The sequence below is a fragment of the Neomonachus schauinslandi genome, chromosome 5 (assembly GCF_002201575.2).
Source record: "Neomonachus schauinslandi chromosome 5, ASM220157v2, whole genome shotgun sequence".
In the NCBI taxonomy this organism is placed as follows: Eukaryota; Metazoa; Chordata; class Mammalia; order Carnivora; family Phocidae; genus Neomonachus; species Neomonachus schauinslandi.
In genome coordinates this window covers 38,651,207-38,664,432 of record NC_058407.1, presented here as the reverse complement: position 1 = coordinate 38,664,432, position 13,226 = coordinate 38,651,207, and the positions used below count along the sequence as shown (strand labels likewise).

The following is a 13,226-nucleotide window of genomic DNA, read 5'->3' as shown; positions in this document are numbered from 1 at the left end:
CGGACATTTCCATATCTCTGAGTTCTAAGAAATGTAGAAACTACTAGGTCAGTAAATAATGACCAGATCAGTGAAGACACTGATCTATTTCAACTGCTCTAGTTAATTATATAAGGAGTTCCTTTTAAATATGCTACAATCTAAAAGATACTTCCTAATAAATCAAATCTAATGAAACATATATATATAATAGGAAGGCATAAGTAGAAGCAAATTTTCACCCATCTTTAAATATATATTCTGGGTCTTTAAATGATGTTTTATTTAAACAAAAGACATATTTATAAAAACGCATTATTTTCTTAATGATATTAAACTGAGGACTCCAAACAAATTGCCTCATATTTTTATAAAAGACATGAAAGTTATTCAAGAATTATATTACCTTTTATGATAAGTTGATCCTTCATTAATTGTGCTGTTCTTTTTGAGATCATCTTCCCATTTTCTTCTTGTGTAAGAACTACTTGTTCGCAAACTTGAAGAATCTCTGTGAAAAGAACATCCTTCAAATTCTGGTATATAATTTTAAAATAGGGTTAAGAAAGCTGTATATTAATAAACATTAGTAGAAGCAGAAACTAGTAAAATCCCTTGGGAAAACACTCTGGCACATTATTAAGAAGTGAAAGTAATTCCAGTTCTAAGATTCTATCCCTAGGGTATAATCCTAATTATAGGGGGGAGGAAATTAAGACGTTTACTGAAGTTTTACTTATGATCACAAAATATGGGGAGGGGATAGGGCAGAGCGAGAATCCCAGGAAGGCTCCATGCCCAGCACAGAGCCCGACACGGGGCTCAATCTCACGACCCTGAGATCATGACCTGAGCTGAAATCAAGAGTTGGACGCTTAACCGAATGAGTCACCCAGGCACCCCAATAAAGATTTCATAGTAAAAACATAGAGCAAATCACAATGAATCCACCTGTTTTCCTTCTCTTCAATGTCAGATGTACTGGCTAGTCGTCTTGGTATTGTAGGTGCAACATATGCAAGCCTAGTTCCTTTACTATCTTTCTCCTACACAACAGGAAAAAAAAAATGAGTAAAAATAAATCTGTGTGATGATTATAGGAGCTGCTAGAAGTATTAAGGAAAAAGTATTCAACAAGGTACAATTATACAGCCATCACAGTTGATAGTATTCTTCCAAAGTTCCTAGCTATACTCTAAAACTAATGTCTATCTATAGTACTGTAAACACTAAAGGACAAAGTGTTTAAACCAATTTTCTTTTCTTTCTCCTTTAATCTAGAATTAGACAATATTTTAGTATAAGGAAAAAAAAACCCTCCACATTTTAATGACTTTTTCTAAATTTCTATAACAGATTATATAAGGTAATGCAGTATAATAAAGTAAAATATTCTTCTTTTTCCAGGGAAATAAGGCTCAAATATGGTTGACTGGTAAGTCCCAATTATTATTCACTACTTTGATATAACATTAAAATATTCAGAACAAAAATTACGAAAATTATATTTATCCAGATCTGGTTGAAACTATAGTAGCAAGGCCATCTGATACGTTCCCACTATATTGGCATCAAGTACTTGGAAAATAATTGGGCAGTCAATTTATACAAAACAAAAAAACATTAAAATTACTTGATGAGAAATTCCATTTCTGAATTTCTGATACAAAGAAACACTTTTAAATAGAGGAAGGAAACTATATGGAAAAAAGTCTAAGCACTGAAAATGCAATAGAAAATAAATAATCCAGCTATATAAAATATCACTGAATGAACTGTGGTACATTCTATTTGATATAATTTATAATTTAATACTCCTTTCCAAATATAGTTATTAAAACTACTCATTAGAAGGATGTTGCTTTTGATGTATCAGATGAAAAAGCAGATAAAAAAATTGCAGACACTGGATAAATGCAACCTAGGAGTACAATTACATTCTGGAATAAATAAATTCTAGAATAAATGCCCCTTAATACATTTTATTGTAAGCTCTCAAGTAGGTAAGGGATTCATTTAAGTATAATCTCATAATTTATTTTTTTGGCGAATACACCTGATTTTCCCAACACTTACAGAGGCACGCTTCATTTTATTGCATTTAACAGATATTGTGGTTTTCATAAATTGGAATTTGTTACAACTCTGCATCAAGCAAGTACATCCCAGCCATTTTCCAACAGCATTTGCTTACTTTGTGTCTCTGTGTCACATTTTGGTGAGTCCCACAATATTTCAAAATATTTCAATTTTTTTTTTTAAAGATTTATTTTTTTGTTTGAGAGAGCATGCATGCAAGCAAGGGGAGGGGCAGAAGGAGAGGGAGAGAGAATCTCAAGCAAACTCTGCACTGAGTGAAGAGCCCGATGAGGGGCTTGATCTCACGACCCTGAGATCATAATCTGAGCCAACACCAAGAGTCAGATACTTAACTGAATGAGAAGCCCAGGCACCCTCAAGCTTTTTCATTATTATTACATTTGCTATGGTAATCTATGATCAGTGATTATGACCTGCTGAAAGCTCAGATTATGGTTAGCATTTTTTAGCAATAAAGTATTTTTTAATTAAGGTATGTATATTTTCTTTAGACATAATGCTATTGCACACTTAAGAGACTACAGTATAGTATAAATATATTTTTTTACATACAGTGGGAAACAAAAAAATTCATTTGACTTGCTTTACTGCAGTGGTCTGGAGTCAAACACACACTATCTCGGATATATGCCTATAATTCCATATTGACATCTGTTTAAGGTAGGTATATTTGTATTATTATCATGCAATTCATTAAGTCAGGTGAATTAAGTTGATACACAGATCTAATAATGATACACAGTAGAAAATCCATCAGATCTGATGTTCCTAGAAAACAAATTATTAGAGTTTTGATAGAAACCAGATTAGGAAATAGATTACCTTTTCTTTATTATCCAAAGAGGAGGAAAGCCTGGGACTTGAAGCTGAACGCATCACCCCTGCAGTGTCTTTGTCTTTCTGAGCCTCTTTAGATGCTGTGATTTCTGCAAGTGCGCCGTAACTGCCAGTCTTTCTAAGTCCTAGCCTCCAAGATGCAGGAGACTCATCTTTTCTTTCTTCTTCTTTGGGAGAAACTTTTGTAGCTGAGGTTGGAAACTGTTTTTATTTTATTTTTAAGGAGAAGAAAAAATAATTATCAAGACTGATCAATCCTTAAGCTGGAAATGACAAGTTTACAGATAATATGTCTCAAATTATAGTTAATAGTTTCAGGAGAAACACTTTTACTAAGTAGGTTAATGTCTTAGTAAAAAATGTAAAGATCTAAAACTGAAAAAAAAAAAAATAGAACTACCTTTCCAAAAGTTAGATTTAATAAAACACACTCCACACTTTATATCACACAGAAAAATTATGATGCAAATACAGAGAACGGAAATGAGCACACCATAAGGACTTTAAAACCATGCATCTTTGGCACCAGTATTTATATTAAACTTGTTATGTTGTAACCTAATATAAATCCTTGCAGCACATAGAAATGCCTCACCATAGATTTTTCACCCTTATTGGGCACAAGAACAATGCCAGTTTTGCGCAAGCCCTGCCTCCATGATGCAGGATCTACTGACTCCACCACAGGCATGATAGGAGCAATGAAATCATACTAAAGCCAATTAAAATAAGACAGGTAAAGAGATAAAGATTGAAAGCATAAAAACAGAAAAGGAAGTTACGAACAAAACACACTTTAAAAAAAAAAAGGTTTTTATAGCAAACTAAAGCCCAATAACTGGGTAATGATCCAATCTTAAGTTACTGGGAACAAGTTCTAGTTTTAGTATGAGAAAGATTCTGAAAGAATCTAATAAAGAAATTTCTAAAGCAGTTAAAGGCACATGGAGCAGATGATGTTATAGTATATGAATGAACAAACTGACTGCACTTGAATTTTGTCTTTATTCATTTATATACTTGGGTTAAAACATTTTTAATCCAGCATAATCAACAAAAAGTAATAAATGACATATCTTCCATTTATGACATTTAATTCATCAATATTTTTAATATCATAGCCTTAAACTATTTGATTTTACAAAATATTAAACATTTTAACTAAAAATTAATTTTTTATACAAATACCTCATTTTCAAGGCTTTCCAAAAGCCATAAAAATGAAACATCTGTTATCTTTACCTACTTCATTCATCAACTCAGAGTTTAAATATTTAACCGCAGTTAAGAACTAGATGGGTGAATATAGCAACTAACAAGTTCCTATAATTATAGGGTATGGGTAATTAAAAAAAAAAAAAAAAACTTTCCCCCATATTTATTGCCAAAGTTTGCTATCATTAGCAGTTTAAGAGAGCTTATTAAAGCACCCAGGATGTCAAAGGGCTACTTCATAGACAAAACTATTGTGTAAGATACTTCTGATACCTCCTGTAATTCCTATCAATAGGGTAAAAAAACAGACTCAAGATACACAGCATTCCCCAGTTCCCAAAATGTGCGCTGAAGAATTCTAGGGTGCCAGTATAAAATCACAAGGGACTGTGGGGTATTTTAAAGTTTTAAGAGAAAGCACAGTGACACCTGTTGGACGCTGCACAAACTGCCATTGTTAACTTACTTGCACTTAACTACTTAATGAATGAAACAAAGAGGTACTTCTCTGGCCAAGAGGCACTGTGAAAAAAATTAATAAACCATTAAGGGTTCCACTGACTGAGAAAGTCCGGGGACTTCTGTAAACATTGTATACAATAAGACAGGCACTGAGATGACTGGTTATTGATTTCTGAGTCTAAAGTCGTAGCATCCAAGAATAGGGGTTGGAGAACTTTTCTGTAAAGGACCAGATTGTGAATTTTAGGCTTTGCAAACCACAGGGTCTCTGTTTCAACTGTTCATCTACACTGTTAGACCAAAGTAGCCACAGGTAATACATAAGTGAATGAATGTGGCCATGTTCTAATAAAACTTCATTTAGGTACATTGAAATTTGAATTTGTGTCACAAAACATTCTTTTGATTTTCCCAACCATTTAAAAATATTAAAACCATTCTAATATGTGGGCTGTACAAAAACAGGTAGTGGGCCAGCTCTTGGCCCACGGACCATGGTTTGCCAATTCTTCACCTAGAACCTCCCCCAAACTGGAAATAAAGTTACTCCTCCAGGACAAATAGGTAACCTAACATTTACTGAATGGTACAACAGAAGCTGACATTGAATAGATGTTTGCTCCTGTCAGGCTCTAAGCTTAAAATTCTTCCCATGGGTAATCCTTGCAACCACCCAGTGAAATGCTATTATTACTGCTATTTTAGAGTTGAGAAAAATGAGGCAGTATTATCAATTTTGAAATGGACATTTGTTGCACTATAATGATGATATATCTCCACTCTGCCTAATGTGAATTTGGATTTATTGCTTTCTGTGTTTCAAAGCTCCTTTCAATTTTACTTAATCTATAAATGAACATCTCTAAAATACTCAACTATACCCACTCCCTGAAACTCTTTTGACTTTTGTAAACAGTATACTGTTTTGACTTTCTTACTCTTCTGACCACCTTCGTTCTTGGTCTTTTTGCTGTTGTTAGCACAGTCCTGCAACATAAGCTTCTCAAGACTGTTTTCAGATCTCCTATCTTCCCTTTCTACTTTCTTCTCCTGCAGGAATAGGGTCTTCTATACTTCCTCAGGCTAAATATTAACAGTACTCAGCTTATTCTCAAATTTGTTATCTCTAGTTCAGCCTGACTCCTAAATTCGCAGTCCTGAGAAGTTTTTTTTTAAAGATTTTATTTATTTATTTGACACAGAGAGAGAGATAGAGAGCACAAGCAGGGGGAGCAGCAGGCAGAGGGAGAGGGAGAAGCAGGCTCTCCGCTGAGCAAGGAGCCCGATGCGGGGCTCGATCCCAGGACCTGGGAACGTGACCTGAGCCGAAGGCAGCCGCTTAACTGACTGAGCCACCCAGGAGCCCCAGCCAGTCCTAAATTTCTATTTACCTAGAGAATGAACTATCTAGAACTACAACTGGAACCTGAAACTCAACATATTTAAAATCAAACACCTTTATTTCCAAACTGGCTCACCCTCAGTTCCCTATTTCTGTTGGTAGCACAATAAATTTCTTCACTTCCCTATATTTGAAATTTCATAGTCCTGTTAGACTTCTTAGTCATCTTCCCCCATTTATAAATTAGATGCCAAGTCTCTGAATCTCCTTGTCCTTTATAAGACCACTGCCACTTCTCTACTCGATCATCTTGGGCAACTTCAATAACTTCCTTTTTTAAAATTTTTTATTTTTTTCTAGGAGCAAAGAGATAATATATTAAGATTTGAACCCTCCTACACTGTTGGTGGGAATGCAAGCTGGTGCAGCCACTCTGGAAAACAGTATGGAGGTTCCTAAAAAGTTGAAAATAGAGCTACCCTATGACCCAGCAATTGCACTACTGGGTATTTACCCCAACGATACAAATGTAGGGACCCGAAGGGGTACGTGCACCCCAATGTTTATAGCAGCAATGTCCACAATAGCCAAACTATGGAAAGAGCCAAGATGTCCATCATCAGATGAATGGATAAAGAAGATGTGGTATATATATACAATGGAATATTATGCAGCCATCAAAAGGAATGAAATCTTACCATTTGCAATGACATGGATGGAACTGGAGGGTATTATGCTGAGCGAAATAAGTCAATCAGAGAAAGACATGTATCATATGACCTCACTGACATGAGGAATTCTTAATCTGAGGAATTCTTAATCTCAGGAAACAAACTGAGGGTTGCTGGAGTGGTGGGGGGTGGGAGGGATGGTGTGGCTGGGTGATAGACACTGGGGAGGGTATGTGCTCTGGTGAACACTGTGAATTGTGTAAGACTGTTGAATCATAGACCTGTACCTCTGAAACAAATAATACATTATATGGGGCGCCTGGGTGGCTCAGTTGGTTAAGCGACTGCCTTCGGCTCAGGTCATGATCCTGGAGTCCCGGGATTGAGTCCCGCATCGGGCTCCCTGCTCGGCAGGGAGCCTGCTTCTCCCTCTGACCCTCCCCCCTCTCATGTGCTCTCTGTCTCTCTCATTCTCTCTGTCTCAAATAAATAAATAAAAATCTTTGAAAAAAAAAAAATAATACATTATATGTTTTTAAAAAAAAAAAAGAATAAGAAGATAGAAGGAAGGAAAAAATGAAGGGGGGGAAATTGGAGGGGGAGACAAGCCATGAGAGACTATGGACTCTTGAGAAACAAACTGAGGGTTCTAGAGGGGAGGGGGGTGGGGGGATGGGTTAGCCTGGTGGTGGGTATTAAAGAGGGCACGTACTGAATGGAGCACTGGGTGTTATACGCAAACAATGAATCATGGAACACTACATCAAAAAAAATATGAAATGAAATCACTAAAAAAAACTTTCTATTCAGGGTGCCTGGGTGGCTCAGTTGGTTAAGCGGCTGCCTTTGGCTCAGGTCATGATCCTGGAGTCCCAGGATCGAGTCCCGCATCGGGCTCCCTGCTCAGAGGGGAGTCTGCTTCTCCCTCTGACCCTCCCCCGTCCCATGCTCTCTCTCTCTCTCTATCTCATTCTCTCTCTCAAATAAATTAAAAACAACAACAACAACAACTTTCTATTCAATCTTCTCTCAATTAGCCTCCCTTCAAATACATCTGTATGTTGCTGCCCAATTAATAGTCTCATGGCCCCGTTCAAACATTTTCAATGGTTCTCTACTATCTATCAAACTATAAAAATGTTACCATAGAAATGAAGACATTCCATAATTTGGCTTTACTTTTCCTGTTTTACTTTGTATATGTACCGTATAAATCAACCAAACTACACAACTTATTTTTCCTGCAAAATATTTCACATTATCCCTACTTTGCTCACATTGTTTCTCGTCTCTTCCTTTCAGTAAACTGTACAAACTCTCCTGTTAGTTGAAATACTACCTACTCATTCAAGATCTCAAATGTTCTAATTTTATTTCCTCAAATAAATACGATCTCTTCCATTTTTTTCCCAAGATAAACCGTCATTCTATATTTGTACACTTTTATTGGCATACATATGGCCACAGTACATAGTTTTTTATTAAATTACTATTACACTTAATAATTGGATTCAACTAACCAAAACACTTAATTCTAAAAAAATTATGAATTTTTATCATCTAGTAAATACAGCTTACACTTACCAGAATTTATGTGCATACAGAAAAGTAGGTAATCTTTTTCAGAGATCGCAGCAATATTTATTTTGATTAAAGAGAGTATATAAACTTACTGTTTATAACAGTTTATAACTGTTTATAACAGTATATAAGCTTACTGTTAATATTTTAAAGTTTACTTATTATTTTTTTTTAATAATCTCTACACCCATTGCAGGCTTTAAACTTATGACCCCGAGATCAAGAGCTGCATGCTCTCCTGACGGAGCCAGCCAGGTGCCCCTACTGTTAAAACTTTAAATCATAAAACCAAACTGATGGTTTTATAGGAAACATCTCCACAAATCACAGGCCTGGTCGCTCTTTAATCTTAGCTGAAGAGTTAAGAACTTAAGGGAAGATCATTTAAAGAGACTATATCTACATTTCTCTGTAGCTACCCTGAATTATTAGAGATAATAATAAGTGATATTTCATACTGTTTTAGAGCTTCCTGTTTTGTGATCTATTTCTTGCTGTGGGTGTGTATGCGCATGCGTGATTTTTTAAAAAATTTTTTAAAAGATTTTATTTATTTATTTGACAGAGAGCACAAGCGGGGAGTGGCAGGCAGAGGGAGAGGGAGAAGCAGACTCCCCACTGAGCAGGGAGCCCAATGTGGGACTCGATCCCAGGACCCCGAGATCATGACCTGAGCTGAAGGCAGACGTTTAACTAACTGAGCCATCCAGGCGCCCCTGTGTGTGCATTTCTATACAGTTTATGCACTGGTGGAGGAAGCAAGAAAACTTAAGATACCTTTGTCTATATATCAAAACCAGAGTAGTGAGTGGGAACCTAAAAACAGAACTCTGAACTACAAAATCTTTTAATATGCATTTTACAGATTAACAATTCATCTAAGGAAATTCATCTGTTAGGACTCTAAGTTAAAGGGAAATTCTTGAAACTAACTTAGAAAACATTAAAATGCTAAATTAACATGAAAAATATCACTTAACATAATAATGGGCTTTAAAAGTCATACAAAATAAGATTGCTCTAGCCATTAAAATAATACTTCAAATTATTTGTACGCCACAACTTTATTGATTAAAATAAAATTTGGCTGGGGCGCCTGGGTGGCTCAGTTGGTTAGGCGACTGCCTTCGGCTCAGGTCATGGTCCCAGGGTCCTGGGATCGAGTCCCACATCGGGCTCCCGGCTCAGCGGGAAGCCTGCTCCTCCCTCTCCCACTCCCCCTGCTTGTGTTCCTGCTCTCGCTGTCTCTGTCTCTGTCAAATAAATAAATAAAATCTTTAAAAAAAAAAAAAAATAAATAAAATAAAATAAAATTTGGCTACAAAACCTTAAGAACAAAGACTAAATAAATGTAATCTTCAAAGTAAGTTATGATACCTGAAACTGAGAATGAAATGGAGTTTCTACATATGCAAATCACAGAAAGCAGATAGTTGTTATTACATCAATTTAATTACAGAATCAGAAGTAGTTCTGAATAAGGATTTTTATAGCCAAGAGGTTACAGGCCTAACTCTAACAGTTATTATTACTTTAACAATTATTAAAAGTTATTAAGAGCAATTACGTTATTAAATCGGGGCTATGCTTAAGAAAAATATAATTGATCAAAAGGAGTCTCCTGCAATTATTTGACTATAGTAGTAAAGAGATCGCTTAGCTAAATACTCAAAAGAATGAGAGCCAGTTATTTGTGGCCAGATATTTCAGGGGATGGAGCTTTTGGGAACTTTTGATAATCCTGTAATTTTAACAGTAAATCAAAAGAGCTAAAGTTTGGTACTCATTGAAGACATATACAAGGGCTCTAGAATTAAATAAAGTTTAAAACAGCCTATGGTGACTCCAGTTATAGCATGATAATCATCTTTAAAATTCTGCAGACAGATTACCCCCAGAGAACTGCATTTTTAAGCATATATAATATAATTATTATCATATGAATGCAGGTTCTAGCTGAATTCAGGAAGCCCTCAATTATGGAATACAGAAGGTAAGATAAATCATTCATGTATTTCCCTGATATTCAAAATGTACCACTGAAATCCATACATTTCTACCACTAAGAACCCATATTATCACTTTCCTTAGCAAGAGTTTTAGAGGAAGATAATTACTAGCAGTATGGAGTTTCAGAAACTTCTCTAGTTTATTATTCTAAACATTTTGACCACTTGGAGCCAAATCCAAAGATTAACAAAACTGACAACATAATAGAAACACTATGGGGATTTAAAATCAGTCCTCAAATCCATGCAAACCAAATAATGTCAGATAAGCAACAAAATAAGAAGTCCAAAGGCAGAGACACGACAGTTAAACACAATGTGCAATCCCTCAGTGGACCCTTGATTTGAAAAAACAAACAGAAAAACATTAGTAGGAGGACAACTGAAAAAATCTTGACTATGGTTTATATATAATGAACATAGATAACAGTATTATACCAAAGTTAAATATCCTAAATAGGATCATTTTAGTATGGGAATGAAGGATAACGCTTTCGTATTTAGGAGATACATACTCAAGTACTTAGGGGTAAAGTGTTATGTTGATTGCACTCAATTCTTAAATGTTCCCACAAAAAAGTGTGTGTGTGTACACAGAGGGACATGAGTATGCTCATTAAAGATAAGTAAGGGTGGTTGGGAGAAGCCTTTAAAAAGAGACCAGTGGTAAACAAAACAAAACCTATAATCTTTGAGTTAAAAGAAGTACAGGTTCTGGATCAACACACACTTCTTGGGAAGCACTGTTTGGTGGAGAAAAGGAGGCAAAAGGACAGAGAACAAATGGGGAACAGAATAAGGGAGAAGAGGAAGAAGTAAAACTAACATTTTGAGAGCACTTAGTCACTAGCCAGGCTCTCTCTCTCAATCAAGGCTTATAATGCTAATCTACTTTCTCTTTTTGTTTATTATTTTTGTTTTGCCTTTTCCCTGACAGATAAGGAAGACAGTAACTTGCTCAATGTCCTTACAATTAATAAGAGGTGGGGTCAGGAGTGGATCTCTGGTTTGTCTGACATCAGAGATCATGCTCTTACTGGCATACCATACTTGCATGCCTGGTGCTTTGTACAGAGTTAGAAAATCTAGATGCTAGCTCTCTCATTGACTTATGATAGTACTTTTTGTGCTTAACTGTGAAATTATCAAAATGCGCCTTTACTTACCAGGGATAAAGGATATAAAACCCATGTTTCTCAAAAGTTCAACAGAAATAAAAACTACCATGACCATTATCATTAGTTTTCATATGCAAACTAATACTTTAAAAAGTATTTTTTAAAAAGAATACGGTTCAAAGGAAATCTCAAATTATAAAAGAAAAATATATTCTTATTCTAAACCTTAAATATTTTTGGAATAAACCATAAAAATTTAAGAACTGTCTTAATGCTTTAGTACTTAAACAGAATATATGTATTTTTAGCAAACACAATTTTGGCTTACCTTTTTCATAGGTGATGTAGGTGTTGCCTGACCAGATGACACAGGTGTTGTAACAGCTACAGGAGCTGCTTGTGTACTAGAAGTATTGGCATTAGTTACAGAAGCCATGGGCTTTGTCTTATCTATTACCAAAACATGAAAAACATGGAGTCAAGATTCAGTATGGATTGTTTCAATGTCTAGAAAAATAGTATTTTATATTCATTTTTGTTTAAGGTTTTGTTAATTCAAGTCTTTTCCATTTTTTTCCCTTTTAACAAGTGAATTTTTCAAGGAGTTTCTAGAAATGTCTCAATATGCATGCAGAAACAAATAACAGAACATGAGGACACAACAAAGCTTCTAAGAATAAAAAGCAAAACCAGAATCTGATTTTCATACTTTTAACACTATAGAAATATAAAAAAATTAATATTTAAAAGCTGAATGCAGGATGCCTGGGTGGCTCAGCCGGTTAAGTGTATGCCTTCAGCTCAGGTCATGATCCCAGGGTTCATGAACACGGACTGATTCATGAGTCTAATTGTATTTGTGGTTAATTTATTTAACCCCCATCGGGCTCCCTGCTCAGTGGAGAGCCTGCTTCTCCCTCTCCCTGCCACTCCCCCGCTGCTTGTCTCTCTCTTTCTCTCTGACAAATAAATAAAATCTTAAAAAAAAAAAAAAAAGCTGAATGCATGAATACAGTGCAACTAAAAAGATTACAAGAGCTATACAATTTTTCTAATAGATCTACAATTTACATTGTTTATTTAAAACTCATAGTTCTTCTTTATTCCAGGAAATCTAAAAAGTGCTTTTTGGCAATAATCAGCTTATATTCCTGTCAAATAGCATGTTAAATGTCACAAAGAGCATATTTGCTCACCCCTAAAAAGTCCAATCTTAAACCAGAATATTAGTTGATTTAAGATTAAATCTCTTTTCACAATGTATTGAGACAATTTCCAACTAACAATGAAGCACTTGGAAAAACGTTTTTGAAAATATCGATGCCAGAAAAGATTCAGACTGTATTTGAACACATATTTTTAAAGATTTACTTATTTGAGAGAGAGAGCACACGCACACGAGTGTGAGAGGGAGAGAGAATCTCAAGCAGACTCCACGCTGAGCACAAAGCCTGACACAGGGCTTGATCTCACAACCCTGATATCACCACCTGAGTCAGATGCTTAACCGACTGCATGACCCAGGTGCCCCTATATTTGAACACAGAAATCAGACTGGCTTTTAGCAAAAACAGTTACCTATAAATTTAAATCTATAAATTAACTAATTTATAAATGGGCCAGAAAGGCTTACTTTTCAAATGGTCAAAGATCATTTATCTAGTTTTAAAATAGTCCTTTGGTTTCAAAATGAGGGAGGACAGGTATTCTTCTATACTTCTGAGAAGAAGTATAGTACTTTAAAACTCTATGAGATACTCATTTTCATTATACTCCTATTCATTAAACCTCTCTCTCCCTTAGGTCAGTTTCCTAAAATAATTTTCCACCTTATCATTATTGTATGCCATTATACTTTGTAAGTAGACAATATTAAAATATAATTATCTTTAGGGCTATATATACACATGTA

The 13,226-nt window shown here is 35.3% G+C and overlaps 1 protein-coding gene across 4 annotated transcripts in view; it reads right to left on the bottom strand.

The window, feature by feature from the left end:
* The window catches only part of PPP1R12A (protein phosphatase 1 regulatory subunit 12A), a 145,586-nt gene that overhangs the window by 39,945 nt on the left and 92,415 nt on the right, over window positions 1–13,226 (bottom strand). For all 4 annotated transcript variants that reach the window (XM_044915364.1, XM_021678643.2, XM_044915363.1 and 1 more), the window contains exons 9-12: window positions 11,643–11,764; window positions 2,902–3,117; window positions 931–1,025; window positions 386–490 (exon numbers count right to left, since the gene is read on the bottom strand). In XM_044915364.1, the coding sequence (XP_044771299.1) occupies window positions 386–490; window positions 931–1,025; window positions 2,902–3,117; window positions 11,643–11,764 (538 nt within the window). The remainder of the gene's footprint in view (window positions 1–385; window positions 491–930; window positions 1,026–2,901; window positions 3,118–11,642; window positions 11,765–13,226) is intronic.